Source organism: Nannospalax galili, unplaced genomic scaffold (genome assembly GCF_000622305.1).
Source record: "Nannospalax galili isolate Female #2095 unplaced genomic scaffold, S.galili_v1.0 scaffold368, whole genome shotgun sequence".
NCBI classification, from domain to species: domain Eukaryota; kingdom Metazoa; phylum Chordata; class Mammalia; order Rodentia; family Spalacidae; genus Nannospalax; species Nannospalax galili.
In genome coordinates this window covers 540,725-559,656 of record NW_008359963.1, presented here as the reverse complement: position 1 = coordinate 559,656, position 18,932 = coordinate 540,725, and the positions used below count along the sequence as shown (strand labels likewise).

At 46.1% G+C, this 18,932-nt stretch overlaps 1 protein-coding gene across 2 annotated transcripts in view; it reads right to left on the bottom strand.

Annotated features, from left to right (window-relative positions):
• Positions 1 to 3,974: 3,974 nt before the first annotated feature.
• The window catches only part of Cnih3 (cornichon family AMPA receptor auxiliary protein 3), a 119,126-nt gene continuing 104,168 nt past the window's right edge, over positions 3,975 to 18,932 (bottom strand). For both annotated transcript variants that reach the window (XM_008823718.3, XM_008823719.3), the window contains 3 exons: positions 16,521 to 16,633; positions 10,679 to 10,822; positions 3,975 to 5,350 (listed from right to left, as the gene is read on the bottom strand). In XM_008823718.3, the coding sequence (XP_008821940.1) occupies positions 5,323 to 5,350; positions 10,679 to 10,822; positions 16,521 to 16,633 (285 nt within the window). In that variant the 3' untranslated portion in view covers positions 3,975 to 5,322. The remainder of the gene's footprint in view (positions 5,351 to 10,678; positions 10,823 to 16,520; positions 16,634 to 18,932) is intronic.

The following is an 18,932-nucleotide window of genomic DNA, read 5'->3' as shown; positions in this document are numbered from 1 at the left end:
TACTAATGGACATCAGAGAACTTGAGGCCAGAAGAGTACACAGGAGCACACCATCACATAGGATTAACACTTCTACCACAGATACAACAGGCATCACCTAAAGAGCACAGGTAATTTTAACATGCATGTAAATGGAGGAAATGAAGACTTTTGACTATGTATCATCTTTGACTTTAACATAATTTATCTAAGCTTACATAACTCTGGTTTTAATAATGTCTGCACTTAACAACTACTTTTGAAAAGTCCCTAAAAAATGGAACTGCTGGTTCTTGTGAGTCCATATGATCCTGTTCTAGCACACAGCTGACTGGAAAAAAAAATGTGGTCACCACATGGTAGCTAAGAGTCCAAGTTCATGGTCCAGAAAAACCATCCTGGGATATCCAGAGATGACTGGGAAGAACTGCATGGAATGTGCATGGGGTATGGAGTGGGGACTGGTCACATATTGGATGGGGTCAAAGTCTGCAAGATGCTGTATTATTGTGGCTTTTTCTGAATCATGAGTAGCAAGTGAGACCCAATCCCTGGTTCAGGCGCTGAGGTCTTTTTCCTGTACCAATACAGATACACAGAATATTCCTATTGCATGCAGCTCCCCATGAGAAAAGACTGTTCCTCTTCCCAAACAGGGACCCCACCTTTCCCTAGAAATGCCTACCAGTGTCCTGAAGAATCTCTGACCTGCTCAGCTCCCTTCTCCATCACCCAGGGAGAGTCACATCACAAGGCCAATCTGGAATATATCCCTCAATACCCACCCACAGAAGTTCGGCCTTGGAGCTGAAGTAGCAGGAGAGATGTCCAGTTTGGCCCAGCAGCTTTGAAGAACCAAGGAGGTTCTATACAGAGTCAGATGCAGGGGTACAGTATGGAAAAAAGCAGCCCAAGTCCCCACAGAGAAAGGGCTAGGAAACAGATCTGTGCAATGACACAGCATGAGTGCAATTAATTGTTGTCAAAGCATTTGCTGGCTGTATTCATCTCTTATGTGGGAGAATAAAACTGTCACAGTGACGGCAACTTTATTCAACATTGGTGCAATTACCAAACCTAAAAATAGGAAGCAAAAGGGAGGTTTTTCTTGAGGGGGCTGAGCTATTACCCCTGTCACATGGCTGGACAGTAAACCCCACAAGATGGAGGGAGGGACCGGAAGGAAGCTGAAATTCAGTGAGTGTTGTATGTGCTACTATCAGGTGCATCTCACCCATAATCCTCTGGTGTAGAGGAGGGAGGGGCACTGGGGGGAGCATCAGAGGATGAGATCTACTGGACAAGACTTATAGTGACCAGTTCTCTACTAAGAGCCCTCTAGGCACGGTTGACTTATCACAACACCTATGGGAGGGATGGGCCTCAGTTTATAGATGAGACAGCAGAGTATCAACAGCTCCACAAGGTCCCCAACTCCAGTCTTTCTGATTGTAGTCAGTCATCCCAGGTTGCTTGTTGTGAGACGTGAGGCCAGCTGGACAGACTCTCTCCTCTGTCTTCATTCCTTTCCTCCTCTTTCTTTTTCATATCCCATCACCCTTTCTAGATTGCATTATGCTTTTGAGAATACAAAAACATCAAGACCCTAGAAGCAAAAACATTCAGGTTGACATTTGGACAAGTGTGATCGTGGCTTAGGCCCTTGATCTCCAGAAGTTTTGTACCAAAGCTTTCAACTATCATTTGAAGATAGTCATAGTTCCTGCTTTATAATATCATTATGAGGATTCAGTGAGACCATGGGTATCAAGTAAATGCTTTGCAGTGAGCCCAGTGCAATAAGCATTCAGTGGCAGGGGACAGCATGACTGGCTAGAGAAGGTGGCATTGAAATGAGGAGTCTGGACCTTGTCTGATCTCCACTGAGGATGCTATAGATGGGCACAAGCCTCAGGAAGGGCAGCTGGGTTCGGGGGACATTCACTCCATTCTCTCATGTCCAGTTGGCCTTTGTGGTCCTCCTGAAATGTGGGGGCCTGCCTTTCTTGGCCTGGACATTAGGTGGAGTATAGATTGCTGGGAAGACTTTCTCTCTGTGGAGTACTCACCATCCCCAGGCACTGTGCAAGTTATGAGCAGGCATGAATTCACCTCCTCTCTACAGCAAGTAGGGGCAGTGGGTATGATTCTCCTCCCACCTTAGGAAAGTGAACTTACCTGTCTCTTCACCCTCTCGGTCCCATTCTGACCCTTTGGGCACAGCTATAGGGCTGTAGCAGGAGAACAGGGCCCAAGCTCCAGACCGCCTCAGGCACTGACTGCATCTCTGAATCACCTGGATCTGTGCTTGGTATGTGGGTTCTACTTCGCTCAGTAATCACTTACTTTGGATTCTTGAAGTTCTGGGAATCTCAAGGCATTTCTCCTGCCTTGCTCTTTTTTCTTTCCATGGAGCACACAATGAGAGGAAAAGATGACCAAACAAGCAAAAATTATGTGAGAAGAGGCAGGCATGGATTTAAAGCCATGCCCCTGGCCAGCTGCACATATCTGCAAGGGACCCATCTTCTCAGAGTTCCATCATATATAAAACAGAGCAGAGCTGTCTCAGGTATTGTGATGAGGACAGGCCCAGAACAAGTGTGTACCGAACACCTGACATCACCCTCTGTGACTACTGTTGCCATATGATCACCCATCATGCAGCTGTTGTTGGGAGGGCTCACCTGAGGAGGGTGTGCCTTCCCACACTCCCTGATGTCCCATGAGCGTAGCAGGGGAAGCTGATCCTATCTGCTGTGGGCTCACTGGGAGGGTTGGGCAAGGTTGTAGTACAAGCTGGCATATACCTGTCAACAGCCCATCACACTTTTATTGTTTATTTATTTTTGAGATAGGGTCTCCCTGTAGCCCCAGTTGGCCTGGAACTCACTATGTAGACTGGGAGATCTGCCTGCCTCTGCCTCCTGAGAGCTGGGATTAAAGGTGTGCACCACCACGCTGGGCCCATTACACTTTTACAAATATCAAAAAATGTGCTTCTTCTGGGGACTGAAAACTTGCTGCAACTCCCAAGCGATCACTGGATTCATCCCCCCATCTCAATTAGTAGCAAAGGAGAAAAACTAGATATTTCTCTTTCAAAAAGGTAAGAGCTACCCAGGAGGCACAACAGCTTTTGAAGCTTTTAAAGAAATGAAACCTCTCACCTCCATTAATCAAAGAAAACCACGCCCCAAACACTTCCTCTAAAGCTCAGTGCTTTAAAATCTTTTCTTGTAAAAGTCAGTGCTGGCAGTTGAACTTTAGCGAGACCCTAAGCTACGGAGTGACAGAAAGAACATGTGCTCTTAAAGTCAAGCACTGGGATTCAAAAGTAGGTCCCAACTGCTGTATATAGGCAAGTCGCTCTCTCCCTTTGAGCCTCAGCTTCCTCACTTGCAAAATGGGGAAAAGGACAGTATTGGCTTCCAGGACTGTGTGGCGGGTTCAGTGGCATAGGAAAGCAGTCTGTAAAATGTAAAGCACCATCTCAGTATGAACTGTTGTTTACTACTGAGGGATGGTGTCAAATTTATCACTCAGGAAGTTGGTATGTGGTACAGACCACCTTTCCTGATTTGAATTTCTCAATTCTACATTAACAATGTTTGGATATTGATATCTCCTATTATAGGCTGCTTCAAAACCTTTTGAAAGAGGGTGAAGTATAAAACAAACAAACAGCCTCATGGTAAGAGGTGTGCGGACCCCTTACCTGCTCCATGTCAGTTGCTTGTGCAAGATGGCTACGGGGTTAGCTTTGCACCTGCTGCCCAGAATCCAGAGCTTGGTCAAGGTAACTAGCTTTCCTGGAACGACGGCCAGCTAAGGCTATGCAGCCCCAACAGTTTACCCAGTAGGAGCAAGGGCTCAGGCAAGGGCAAGTGTTCTCCCCAAACCTGGCTGTGAATTCCATGGTTTTATACCTCTGGCCCCTCAACAACACCACATTCTGTTTTCTTTCTTTCTTGTGAATTTTATTTTTCTCCATATTTTGTTTTCTGTAGAATTTTTAGAAGCATGTCTTTTTTTGAAAATTTTCTTTTGCTACCTACTAATTTGCCAACCATATGGAGATGTATCCAGCCTGGGATGGGTTGAAATGAGAGAGCCGGTGAGGTGACACTCACGTTGTCGCTGCATTTTAAACATAGCATACAACGTGTTACACAAACACCATTCAGAAACCTGAGTCACAGGTTTCAGATGCAGCTGGGTGCATTTATAAATAGCCTGTGTGTGTCAAACAGTAGAAAAGCAAGGAAGTTTGGGGAATAAAGTCAAAATCATTGTGCCCAATTTAAACATCATAAAAATCTCAGCCTTGTCATTATTTACAACCCCCAGTATAACTCCCACCCAAAAAAGAAGAGAAAGTGGAGTAGAACCTTCTAAATAGGCTGGTGTCCCCACGTTGAACTGAACCGCACAAAGGCTCAAAGGCTGCAGCAGCATCAACTGAAGTGATAATTACGTTGTCTCTCTTCCTGGCTGCCCATACCCATGGTACAGAGCAGCCGCTCTGCGGGGTTTCTGGGCTTGAAACTGCTTTGAGGTTTTTATGCAAAGGTGGCTTAGGCTCATGCCAGGCAGCTGATTGGCATTTACTAACTGATGGATTTTGGTACAACAGCGGAATATATCTTGGGATGATAAAGAACTGACACACGGGACATGTTACAAACACTTAAAAAAATCCATTTCCCCACACTCCCCCTCCCCAGTTCACACTGGACACAACACTGCTAACACACTGCCCGGTGCCCAGCTCAGGAAGCCATTGCCAGGCTCTCAGTCATGAGCAGATTATGGAAATAACCCAGTAGTAGGCTCAGGGAAAACCCCCAAGTTTTCACCCTCCACTGAGTGAGGCGTGTGGCCACAGCTCTGAAGAAATGTGACGAGTTTCAGGCAGCCCATGGTGTCCTTGAGGCTCTCAACCATCCTGCAGAGTTGGCCTTGACCCTGGGCCATTCTGTCCCTTAGCTGGTACCTCTAACTTCTGGCTTTATCCCCATTGTCCAGGCACTCGATGTGACCTCACAAGATGCTGCTCAGTGAAGTGGATGCAGGAAGCAGTGACTGCATCTCCAGAGGCTCAGTGTAAACCAGCTACTCGCTGGTGCCCCGATGCTCAGAAGCACTCTGCAATCCATGTGGGATGTGAACGGCGAAGGCAGTGATACACACAGCAACAATGGACAACGCACAGTTGACACACTCCTAGCTGCTGTGTGACTCCAGTTCCTTCCATTCAATCTCTCCCTCAGCCCCTTCAGGCCTTTCTCAAGCCACAGCAGCAAGTTCCCAGCCTTGGCCTCTCCGTCTTCGAGGTATGAGTTAGGAGCTCACTAAGGTGTAGATCATGCTGAATGCAAATAGAAAAGGGGAAACAAGTATGAGCAGAGCCTGCAGCTCTCAACAGGCCCCTTCCAAGGCTGGACCCCATGGCTTCACCCTCATTCCTGTTTCCACAGTCTCTGACCAACCTACTACTGTGGCCTTGTGACACACCACAGTTCAGACATGAACATCTGTTCCTCAGAGGAAAGTGGAGATATTGCTGAGTTCTTATGAGTACACTCATTAGGAGGATTACTGTGGATCTTACTCCTTTTCCTGAAAACATGGTACAGATATCTATGGTATGAGGGACACAGCAGATTCTTCCCCAAGCAACTAACTGCTGCCACATGCTTATGTAATGACTGGGGCCTCCCAGGTGATGCTGTACACAGCATTACTGATCCATTACAATGTGTCAGTTCCAAGGTTCAGGTGAAGATCACTGTCATGATGCCAGTATGGGTATGTGAACACAGCCCTCTTGGCAAATGAAGTAGGTGAATTTTAACTAGATAAAGGTCCCCTGATGCTCCTGCTTTTAGGTGATGGGTGGTGACCAAGGAGGGGAACATGCACCCCTGTGATCTGACAAAGGCTTCAGACTAATTCTGCATGGCTGATGAATTGATCAGCACCCAAATCTACTGTTTTGTCTACCAGGTAGAAAAAAGTCACCTTTTCATGTTCTAGACCCAAAGAAAATGATCTAAGAAGTCAAAAACCAAAGGAAAGAAACCCAAGATACATTCCTTCTGCACAAATGGAAAACCAATGAGCTCTTTCGAGCAGCTGGAGTTCTCTTTCCAGAGCCTAACATACTGCGTGCTCTTTTGTCCGTGAGTCTGAGCCTCATTGTGTATGTCACTGCTTAACTCACTTTCTTTTTTAAAAAATATTTTAATTATAATATATATATGTGAGTGTATTGCCTGCATGTATGTAAGTGCACCCATGTCATGCAGTGTCCACAGAGATCTGAAAAGGGCACTGGATCCCCTGGAACTGAAATTACAAACAGTTGTTAGCCATCATGTGGATGCTGGGAACTGAACCCAGGTCTTCAGCAAAAGTAGTCAGTGCTCTTAACTGCTGAGCCATCTCTCCAGCCCCACTTTCTTTTATTCAATATTAATCAAACACCTACTGTACACCAAACACCATTTTTGGTACAGGAAAATAATGGTGAGTGTGTAGTCTGAGCCCTTACTTGAAACAATATGCAGCTAGGCTGTGATAACAAACGCCATGGATTTAGTGAATGCCTGCTATCTGCTGAGCATTGGCCAGGGCAGTACAGAGACAGAGGTAAGGAAACAGACTAGTTCTCGGCCATCTAGGGACAGTAACCCATAAACGGCATAAATATAGTCTAGGAAGAATAAAGCTGTAGAGAAGCCAGTGTGACCCAGAAAAATGGGAGGCAAGTGGAGACGCTTCAGTGGCTAATGTGGGCCTGGGTTACATTCATAGTTTGAAAGGACCCTTCTAGCCAAGCCCTGGTGGCACAGGCCTGTAATCACAGCTACTCAGCAGACTGAAGATTCTAAATTCAAGGGTAAGCTGGGCAATTTAGCAAGATTGGTCTCAAAATAAAAAAGTAGGAAAAAAGCTGGGTTATATAGCTCAGTGCTAGACTGCTTGCCCAGCATGCATGAGGCTGCAGCTTTTATCTTCAGTACAAGGAGAGAGGAAAAGAAAGAGAGGGGGATGCAGAGAGGAAATACGAAGAGCAAAGAAAAGGCAGGAAAGAAAGAGGAAGGGAGAAGACAGGGTAAAGAAAAGCAAAGAGCATTCTGCCGAGAAGGAAAACTGTCCACACTGGACTTGCCAGGATAGGTATAACCTAGTCTCTGTTCCGTATAACCCACAAATATCGCCTGATCCACAAGACAGACCAGGGAGACCATGGTTAGTACAGTGCAGTAGAATGAGGCTCTGGGGCTGGGCACATTGCTAATCATTAGGGGTTTGGACAGATTTCTTAACCTCTTGGAGGCCCCCGGGAACCACACCCCACCTTCACATGGTCCTTGGGTTCAGTTACATGAGTCTCCAGTCCCATAATCAGATCAGAGGCCACTCTGCTATGTGGACGTCCACAACTGCATGAAGCTGTGAAGATGGAGCCCGGTTGACAGTGGAAACCCCAAGATCCTGGAGATGCTAGAGCTGTGACACATCTACTAAGGAGAGCTGCATACAGGGAGTCGTACCAGCCCAAAAGGGAAAGACATATGTTTCACACAGCAAAGCTGGAGGGGCTGAGCCATTGAAACCCTTTGAAAATAAAGTCCTAGAAGTTAGACATGGAACTACTGGATTTGGTGTTTGTCCTGCTGGGTTTTGGTCTTACTCAGGTCCAGCACTTCCTCACTATGCCCCCACTCCTCCCTTTTGGAATGGGAATGTGTGTTCAGTTCCATTGTATATTGGAAGTATATAACTTATCTTTTGATTTTATAGGGACTTACAGCTAAGAGACTGCCTTGAGCCTCAGAAGAGACTTTGGACTTTTGAATAGTATCAGGACTGGTAAAGACTATGGGGACTTCTAAGGTTGGACTAAAGACATTTTGCCTTATGATATGGCCATTAGCCTATGAGGGCCAGGGAGTGGAATGTAGTAATTTGACTAAGTGCCCCCCCATAGGTTCCAAGTATTTGAACATTTTGTATGCAGTTGGTGGTGCTGTGCTGGGAGGTCTTAGGAGGTGTGGCCTTACTGGAGGAAGCATGTCACTGGGGATGGGCTTTGAGAGTTATTAAGCCTTGCCAGATTCTAGTAGCCATATCCTTCCTGTGCCTGCTTGAAGATATGATCGCTTGACTTTCTGCTCTGTCACCATGCTCCCCCTGCCATTATGGACTCTAACCCTCTGAACTGCAAACCAAATAAACTCCTCCTTCTATAAGTTTCCGTGGTCATGGTGTTTCATCACAGCAACAGAAAAGTAACTAATACAAGTGCTATATCCAATTGTGTTTCGGAAACAAAGCAATGAATCTGCTCTGAAGGTCATGGAAAACCAAAGCAGTGACCAGCAGACAGAAAGTTAAATAAGAGTGTGGGCTACTTACTCAGTTATAGAGTGAACATGCCCATATATGCGGCTGGAGCCACCAACATGGCCCATGTCACCTGTCTTTCCTCACAGCGCAGCAGACAGCAGTATTGTTCTCTGGGAATTCTTCTATCTTTGGTTCCAGCAGCTCAAACAGGAAATGAAGAGCTTGTCCTGCCTCAGTCTCCCAGACTAATGTGGATCCCAGGCTAATAGGGCAGGAGCCAGGAAGGTTGTGGTGTTGTTCTGCTGGTTTGGAAGAGGTACACTGCTATCTGGAAACAGGCCACCCTGTCTATGACTGTAGGGTAGCCTGCAATCTCATAAAGAAAGTGAGGCTGAGTTCACCCAGGAAAGAAACCCCATCTGAGAAACCTCTAAGGTCTGGCCTCTCCTCCTCTATACGAGCTTTGTCCACCCCATGGTGGTTTGAATGAGACTGTCCCCCATAAGCTCCAAGTATTTGGACATTTTATCCACAGCCGATGATGCTGTTTTGGGAGGCGTTAGAAGGTGTGGACATGCTGAAGGAAGCACATCACTGGAGACAGGCTTAGAGAGTTCTTAAGCCTTGCCGGATCTCCAGTTGCTCTCTGCTTTCTACGCCTGCTTGAAGATGTGAATGCTTAGCTTCTTCTCCTGCTCCAGCTACCTCACCATGCCTCCCCACCATGACAGACTCTAATCCTTCTGAACCTAGAACCCTAAGTTCAAATAAACTCTTCTTCCTATCTGCTTCCTTGGTCACAGTGTTTTATCATAGCAACAGAAAAGTAATTAAGACACACCCTCTGCAGGTCTCCATGGATGGGAGCCAGCTCTAGCTGCTAAAGACTTCAGCCAGAAGGACTTGGGTAAACTGCTGGTCACCTCAGCATCTCCAGAGAACTTCTGAGTGTCCTCAGGCTCATGAAAATTAGAGCAGGAAGGATCTAGACTCTCTATGGAGAGTAAAACTCTGAAGCTGAAGTAACTGCTGACTTCATGAAAAAGACACTAGACTAACTGTGCCCTCAACTTCCCGAAGCTAAGGGGTTCCTGATGAGGCTACACCTCCCAAGCCTCTGTAACCGCTGACCCTAGGGAACAAGAGGGAAGGGGTGACAGGACCAAACCAATGCTCCAGGGTGGCAGGTCCCACCTCTGGCATGTGGAAGTGTCATCTGTGGAGCTCATATAAAGTTTATTGCCTGGCCCACAGTAGATCTACTCCCACCCAAGGGCTGGAGAGTCACCAACCATTCACATTGTAAGCGGCCTCTCATTTTGACAGACTTGTCTAAGGATTCCCTAAGCAGTTAAGAGTTCAATCTTTGGCTCATACTTTTTATGAAACTAGTAGTTGTGACTTTGGGAAAGGTTTCTACGTTCTTAGATCTGGTTTCCTCATCTCAAATACATGGGTAAAGGCGAGATATATCTCATAAATTCATCAATGCACACAGCCTGGTTCAGTTTTGAATGCTGAGCAATGTGGCAGTCATGACCCAATCTGAACCCAGAGGTAGCTATGAAGTTGAGTATCCCAACTCTCCTCTGCTTCTGCAGGGTATGCTGTTACCATGCCCCTCTGGAGACAGCACTGCCAAAGTAGGGACAGAGTAACAAAGTGATTGGGAAGAGGCCCCAGAGAGTAGCACAAAAGGAGCTGGAGACAGATCCAGAACAGGCAGCCTCTGGGATATCAAACTATAGGATGACTGCTCAAAGCTCTCTGCTGAGCGAGGGCATTTGAGTGAAAAGGTGAAGAAAGGGACCCTGGAACGGCCCTGCGAAGTCGGCAGGATTTGCTCAATTAGAACAGGTTATATAACATTGGAAAAACTGCAGCATGAGCATATAATGACCCAGGGTGCTGTTCCACAAAGTGTGACTGCCAAGGGGGAGAGGGTTGCTCTTATGGTACCTAAGAGTCTTCACGAATAGGCTGAAGGAAAGGGGCAATGAGACTGGGCCTCTGGGGCTACTGGCACCCTGATGGACTGAGCTACAGAGCTCCAAGGGGCAGGAAGTCCTGCCAAGAAGAAGGAACCCATAGCAACTCCCCAGCAGTCTCCTACAAGATGTCACAGAATGCTTCCCTGCTGCTCTAAAGATGTGTACAGGGCCACCTGCCCCTTAATCCTTTCCCAGAAGACCTTGCTCCCAAGCCAGAGTTAACTGTGATCAGATCCAACTGGCCATGTTATCCTATCATAGGCCACCTTCCCAAAGCTACCTCTTCAAGGCCAGCCTGAAATTCCCTTCCACCTGCCACTGGAACAGAAGCCATGAGGGGTAGAACTCACCAGTACAGGTAGTAGAAGAAGGAGAGGAGATAGAAGGCTAGCTTACACCAGGCTTCCTTCTGACAGTAGCTCAAGGTGTCAGCATTCATGACAACTGGAGGGTCGTAGGCTAGTTCTGAGCTGTCCGCAGGACAGTGGAAATACCTGTAGGAAAGAAGACATGATAGCAATGTCTCTGAGACTCATGGCTCCCAATGGTATCAGGCCAAGCCCTTCTGGTGAAGGAGTTCTCTAGAGATCCCTGCCTCATGTGGATCAGAGTCTGGAAATCCCTGCAGTACAGTTCTGCCACAACCTTCCAGCAGGTGCTAAGCCTCCAACAGATCACTGGCATCATGTTGGTTACACCCACATAAAAAGATATTCTCACAGAAGGAAAAATGTGTCACTTAGTATTGTGGTTTGAATGTGAAATTCCCCCACCCCAGGCTCATGTGTTGTCATTTTTAGGGCCCAGCTGGTAGAACTGTTTTGGGAGGATGTGGAACTTTTAGGAAGTGGGGCCTGGTTAGAGAAGTGGGTAGGTAGGAGGTGGGCCTTGAGATTTATAGGCCAGCTCTACTTCCCACCCCGACTCTCTGCTTCCTGATCTACTAGGATGTAACAGGCAGCACTGGGGCAAGTTCCCACAGCCACAAACAGAACCTGGGCCGCCATGTTTTCTCCATCATGATGGAGTGTTTCCTTAAAGCATAAGCCAAAACAAATCCTTCCTGCTTTAAGTTGCTTCTGTCACAATAATGAGAAAAATGATACACCTGGTATCGCCTGGGAGGGGCCAAGACCTCCCTTTGGGTATAGATATGAGTGTGGGAGTATGGAAGCACTGTGACCAATACTGACATTGAATGTCATTCTGCCTTGAATGAATATTAATCACTTTGTATTAAATAGCACCCTCTACCTTGACCCTCATTTACATTTCTGAATACTATGGAGAGACATTACATTCCTCCTGGAGTATACAGTTATTTTTCATGTTCTTGTTTACTTGATACAAAGTCTCAGAAGAACAAAAAGAAAATTCACCATTTTTGGAGAAGCTGAGGGAGAAGCTGGGTGGAGGGGTACACTGTCCACATCAAAGTCCATAGCCACATCAACTGCACACACAGCAGCTGGTCAAGGTCAGGAAGGGAGCAGCTCACATGACATCTGGGGCCTTGTACAGTAGTACCTGCCTTTGGTTCTTGTCCCACCAATATCAGCAGGGCATAGGCAGAGCCCAAGATCCCAGCGTATCTGGAATGGGCCAGTGCTGCTCTTTGCTCTTTGGTCTGGGAACGGATCTGGGAGGCAGGGGTGCAGACTCATGCTCCTGTCAGACCCTAGACAGGCAGTGCTTCTCCACCCTGCAGAATCACCCAGCCTAGCCTGACCAGGAGACTGATTGTGCCAACTTTGAAGACTGCCTTGATAGTGCAGCACCTGCGGAGCTGGCATCTCAGTTCCCTCTTCTTTCCAGTTCAGAGAATGGCACTGGCATTATCCGTCACCAACACTATGCTAAGAGGACATCACAAGCCAGATTTGATGACAGCTGCCAGCTCATAGCCCTCAGGCCACTTACCTCTCCTCTTCTCCAGAGCAGATTTCAAAACTTATTTGCTGTCACTGTGGCTTTGTTTCCAGGTGACCTCATTAAATAGAGGCAGAGGAACGGGATGACCAAATGGCTTGGTGGGAAGGACTAAGACAGATACTTTTGCTTGCTGGTTGCTAGACTGTCTTTCCTTGAGTCAGTCATCAACCCACCCTGGGTCTCAATTTCTCATCTGTAAAATGTGAATGAAATTTCCTACCTCAAAGGGCAGTTGCGATGCTGATGTGAGGTACAAATAACCCCAAAAAACAGACACTAAAAAATGGTGACCAGTTTTATTGAAGCAAAGTGAGCTGAGCATGAGAAGAGAGGGGACTTGTCTGCAATAGAAACTCCATAAGGAGGAGACTGGGGACATAGTTGAGTCCTAAAGTGCTTGTCTTGCAAGCAAGAGGACCCGAGTTCAATCCCCAGAACTCACATAAAAATGCGGAGCATGGTGGAGTGAGCTTGTAATTTCAGTGCTGGGGAGGCAGCACTGGCCTGCTAGGTGAGTTCCAGGCCTATGAGAGACCTTGTCTAAAACAATAAAAGGTAGACAGCATACCTGAGGTTGTCCTCTGACCTTCAAACACACATGCACACACAGAGGAAAGAGGCAGAGAAAAGAAAAAAGGGGTGTTGGGGAACTCGGGATATTAAAGGACTTTTCTGCTGGTCTTCTGTTTCTCTTTTGTGTTCTGATGACTTCTTAATTATGAAGAGGTTGGTCAGAGACCACCAAAGATCCCAAAACCAAGACAAAGCCCTCAGTCTTTATAAGATCATGGCTGCTCCCTGTCTTCACAGACATACATTCCGGGAGTGAATGCTGAGCTCTCCTTTTCCTTGCTCAAGACAGGTAGTACCCTTAGAAGAAAGCTCCTGTCCAAGTGCTGTAATCTGACCATGTTTTCTTTCTTTTTGTGGTGCTAGGGGTGGAACCCAGGGCCTCCAATACAATAAGCCCCACCTCTAGCTCCTACCACATTTTTGATTAGTTGCATTCATAGCTCACAACTTGAAGAATCACAGGAGAAATTTCTTTTGTAAGGAAGTGATTCAGATCAGGCTGCATGTGAGGTAGAGGGAGCCCAGAGCAAAGGTCTCAGGTGAACCATGATCACAAACAAGCTGAGCAAACTGGGCAGTTGCCTTACACTATGGGCTTCCTTGACCCTGTATGTAGAACAGGGAAGAAGAGGCCGACACCTGGCAGCTGTTGTAGATTCTAGATGGGGTGATGTAGGGAGAATTCTTGAAGAATGTCACACTATTCAACACTAGGGCTCTTCTGTGTGTCTTCTTTCTGTGTCCAAATGTTAGCAGATTGCCTTTACTTAGTGCTGCAACTTGGCTCTGGAACATTCCCCAGGTATGACAGGCCTGGTTCCCAGCCCATGGTGCAACCAGGAGGTAATGAAGCTTTTAAGAAGTGGGTCTCAATGAGTAGATGCCAGAAGAGGGAGAGTCAGTTTTCCTTACTGGTGTGACGCCTGGCAAATTGACCAGACTCCAAAGGATAGACCCACACCCAAGAACATTTAGGAAACACAGGTGAGACTTGATAAGCCTTTAAAAATGTGTTTTATTATTTTTATTTTATGCATATAAGTGTTTTGCCTGCATGTAATAAGTGCACCACATGTATGCAATGTCCGTGGAGGCCAGAAGGGAGTATTGGGTCCCCTGGAACTCGAGTTATGGATGGTTGTTAGCTGCCATGTGGGTGTTGGGAATCAAACCTAGGTCCTCTGGAAGAACAGCAAGTGTTCTTAACCTCTGAGCCATCTCTCTAGCCCCTCAATGAGCCTTTTTAAAAAAGACAAATAACAGAGGATGTGAAGTTGGGGTGGGTAGTAAGGTGGGGGAGGAGAGAGAGGGAAGTCTGAATATGATCAAAATACATTGTATGAAATTGTCAGATCAATAAAATATTTTAAGTCATGCCTAGTGTGCAGTCTTAAGTCATGGAAAGAGAGTATACCCTTGAAAGAGATTATGGGATGGATGTCTCTTACGCTTTCTTTCATTTCCTGTCCACTATGAGGTGAACAGCTTCCCCCACTGCACACTTTCCAACTCCTCTCAGGTCAAAAGCATCAGGGCCCACTGACCATGGTCTGAAATCTCTAAAACTCTGAGCTACAATAAATCATTCTTTTTTATAAATTGGTTATCATGGGTATTTTGTTATAGTACTAAAAAACCAGCATTCTTAATATAGAGCTTGTCTATGTAACAATTTTCCTTCTTCCCTAGATCTTTGACTTCTGCCCTCTGTGTTGGGTCAACAGTACCATCACCCTCTCAGCCATCCAGCTCAGAGTCTCCCTCTCCTTCACCTATGCCCAATTGCTGGTCAAGGCCTGTCCAGTTTACTTCCACAGTTCTGGCCTCTCAACATGCCAACTTCCATTGTCCAGGGCAGGTCTCCCTCATCCCTGCATCTCTCTTATCACTCACCTGGAGTTTTGTCATGATCCTAATTTGATTTCCACCTCAATACCTCTCCTTGGGACCCACCCTTCACATTCCTGCTAGGATCAGCTTCCTAAAACCTAAAACATATAATGCCAATTTCCTCCTCCAGAGATTCTGATGGCTTTCTAGTCCCTATAGATGAATTAATTCCAACCTGTCCATTGAACCATCTCTGGCATTCCATATAAGATTCCCAGTTGTTCATCAATGCCATCCTCCAAGAACCTCTAACCAACCATTCTGGGAAAACAAACAAACAAACAAAATGCTCTTCTGCTCTTCCTTAAACATGCCTAGTGCTCTCTCACTCTGGGCCTTTGAACATGCTGGTCCATGTGTGCTTTTCTAGATTTTCCAGCATCATTCTTCGGCCTAGCTTAAGAGTTTCTTTTTATATGTTCCTACAGATAGTTCTCATATGTCTGTTATGAAGATACTCCCTTTAGTTGCTAGGATATGCCTAGGAGAAGGATTCATATGTACTCATATATTTTCATCTGGGAATTCCCTTCAATGCCTAGAAAGCAGTGTGTGTCCCTGTTTGCTAATGAAGGAGTGGAATACTCTGGGTGTGCCTGAGTCGAAGTTATATTTTATGATAAGATGGTAATGATGAACCAATTGGTCTGGAGGTCCAGAGCTCTGAGATCAAGGGATTTAAGGCAAGGAATTCTTCCACATAATTACTCTCCACTTCTTTGGTATTTACTACCCTGCCCCATATCCATCCTATAGAAAGCCCAAGTTGCACAATCTAAAGCAAGGTCTTTAGAAGAGAATAAAATATTTGAAATCAGAATGGTCCCAGAAAATCTAGTCCATCTGATAGTTGCTTTTTTTTTTCTTTAAAAAAAGAAAACAAACATACCATGGAAATCATTGTTTTAAAGTGTACAATTCAGCGAGCTTTAGTATATTTATAGAGTTGTACAACTATCAATATTATCTGACTTCAAAGTACTTTCATCACCCTAGGAAAAGCCTTGTACTCATTGGCAGTCATCTCCCAGCTCCCTCCCAGACTTCGAAAACCACTAATTTACTTTCTATCTCTATAGATTTGACTGTTCTGGACAGTGCATAGAGCCATATAATATGTGGCCATTGTGTCTGACTTCTTGAACTTATTTTGAGGCTCATCCATGTTGTAGCAGATATCACTACTTTGTGTTGTTTTAAATTTCCAAATAATAAACATTCCATTGTATGGCTATACCACATTTTGTTTATCCATTCATAAGCTGATAGGCATTGATGTTGTCTGTGTTTTAGCTACATTGAATAATGCTTAGCTTCTTTTTCACACTGTCCCACAGGATTGGGTTTGATTAACAGAGTCAAGAAGGACTGACTTCCCAGTTCTGGAAGGGAAATTTGGAGAGGTCTGTCCTAGTTATCTTTGCCAACTTGACACAGCCTATAGTCATCTGATGGCCCAGTCCACTGTGGGTGGCACCATTCCCTAGGCAGGTGGTCCTGGTTATCTAAGCATGAGTCTGTGAACCAGCCAGCAAACAGCATTCCTCCATGGTTTCTTCCTTCAAACTCCTGCTTGAGTTCCAGCCCTGAGTTCCTTCAATGGTGGACTACAACCTGTAAGCTGAAATAAACCTTATCCTTCCCTAAGTTGCTTTTTGTTAGAGTGGTTTTTACACTAGAACAAGGTTTCTAAAAGAGAAGGATGAAAGGAAGGCACTGAATGGCTGATCTTTTGGGCAACATTGTCACTTGTAGAGAAAAATGGGAGGAGGATGAACCAGTTCTAGGCAGACCTACCTCCAGAAGTGATAGAAAAGCAGAGGAACATTCAGCCCCAGGGTGAGCCATTCCTGAGCACACAGGAACATGATGCAGAAGAGGCTGTGGATAGAGTACTCTGGCAGCACTAGCTGGAGAGAGAGCAGAGACACAGGCCTGGTTAGAGGAAGAAAGGGCGCCCTGCTTCGAAGGCCTCCACCGACACACTGCCTCCCATGTGAAGGCCCTTCCTGCAGTATGGTCCCCTGTGACTGAGCACTTGGGGAAAGTGCTCTGTGTTTTATACCCAACTCCAAGTGGACATAGGCCCTCTGCACTCACCCCTGGGGCCACTGATAGCTGAGAAAAAGGGAGGAGGTGACCCAGCATCTGAGCTATCTTATTTAAGGCAGACCATGAGGAGAACACTAACAGGATTCTTTCTGTCACCCTTTAGCTGTCTTGTTTTTGTGTTTCTGGTTCCCATGTGCCCTCCTCTAGCAAATAGGTGTGTTTACTTCCAATACAGGAGGGTCAAAAAAGGCATTGCAAAAGAAAAGGCATTTGACTTGATGGATGGGTCAGGAAGAACCCAAAAGAAATACATGTAGCAATGGTAAAGAGGGACAGGTAGCCTCTGGGTGAAGGAAGAGGAATGAACTTGGACCCAGAAGAGCCCGAGGGAAGGGTGGTCAGCAGGAAGATGAATATCCCTGCCCCATGAGGTGCTCACATGTCAACAGAGATGAAACTGCAAGCTAAAGGTGACTATGAGGTAGAAATTTGATCCCTTGCAGCAAGGAAAGCTATAGGGATGCAAACGTACTCTGACTATCCTTCTAGGGCCATCTCAAACTCCAGTTTCTAAAGGAATCCTTGTCCATCCTCCCCTATATCTCTGTCCTTGTGGGAATCAGTTCTCCCCTTCTACCATGTGAGTCCTGGGGATAGACAGATCATCAGGCTTGGCAGCAGGCAGCTTTACCTGCTAGGCCATCTTGTCAACCCCTCCACAGCATGTTTTCTGACCCTTTCTTACTTCCTTAGAGACTTTCCCAGCCACTCTCTATGGGATTATCCTACACACACACACACACACACACACACACACACACACACACAGATATATTCCAGCACTCCATAAACTGACTAGCCAAAGTCTGCCCTGTTCTCATCTCCATTTGCAAAGTTCTTTGCAGGGTGCCTGACATGTCTTATCTAATGACCTGGCCTCATGTTATTCCATCAGTTCTTCTTAGAGGCCCTCGAAGCTGTGCTTCCCAGCTCCATTTCACCCAGCCAGGTTACCTCCCATGCATAGACAGCCCACGTTCTCAGAGCTAGGCCTGCCAGCTCCCAGCTCTGCTCTGCCGTGCACATCTCTACATTCTGTAATCGTCACTTCCAAGCACTTATGCCAAGTCATTAACATGTTTAGAGACAGCTACTCTGAGCCTGAATCATCCATTACAGCCCCATTCCTGTCTCCAATGACAATGACAAATCTCTGAGTGATGATGGTTCAGAATTCAGGTCCCTGTATCAATCACGCTGCTGTTCTTCCTTTGGGACTTGATTTAAAGCGGAAGCTATGACTATGGAGGAGGATTGATCACCATTCTCTGTACAGAGGTAACTACTTAATGAAGGCCAGCTCATCCCCAGGGGCCTCCTGCCTTTTAGGGGTAAGAAAAAAAAAGTTTAAGAAAATCTTGCTGTTCTGCATGGTCTTCCAGTTGCCTCCAAATATATGAGACACTGAGTGGGGTCCTCTCCTTAATCCTTTGTGATAGACAAACTGTTCCTATTTTCTCCAGGCATCCCTTGTCACACTGATGTGTACAATGTGGGGATCCTATTCCTTCTAGACCAGATGGAACTCAGCCAGGCCACCTGCACTGGCTTACAACATGGCCTTTCTGCACCACCCACAACCTTCCAGTACTTGGCCTTTGGAACATAAAATGCCATGTCCCAGGTCCCAGCAGCTGGGAGGGGTCCATAGGCTATGGGCAGAGATCATATGAGAAGCCTGGAGCAATAAACAGCCAATGAAAAATGCCCCAGAGTCCCATTCTCGTTCCTCTGACATAGCAAAGAACAGTTATCATGGTGGGTACTCCATCATCCTGACACTACAAAGAGAGAGGCCCCCAGGCAACCTGTGATGGGCTTGGAGCATGAACAAGAAATAAACTTTTGTTGTTCTGAGCTACTGAGAGTTGAGTGTTGTTTCTTAATATAGCAGACTTTGATCCATTTTCTCTGATACAGTCAGCAGCCCCAGAATGAGTAATCAATGAGAAAAGCAAGTGATGTTCTTCCTCCCTCTTTATCCTCTCCTGAGCATCCTCCAGACCTTTATTTAATAAGCCATTGAGGCTGGTATGACATGCTCCTGTCACTGGACATGCTGGGCAGCAGGTAAAAGGCCATCAGGCAGGCATAGAG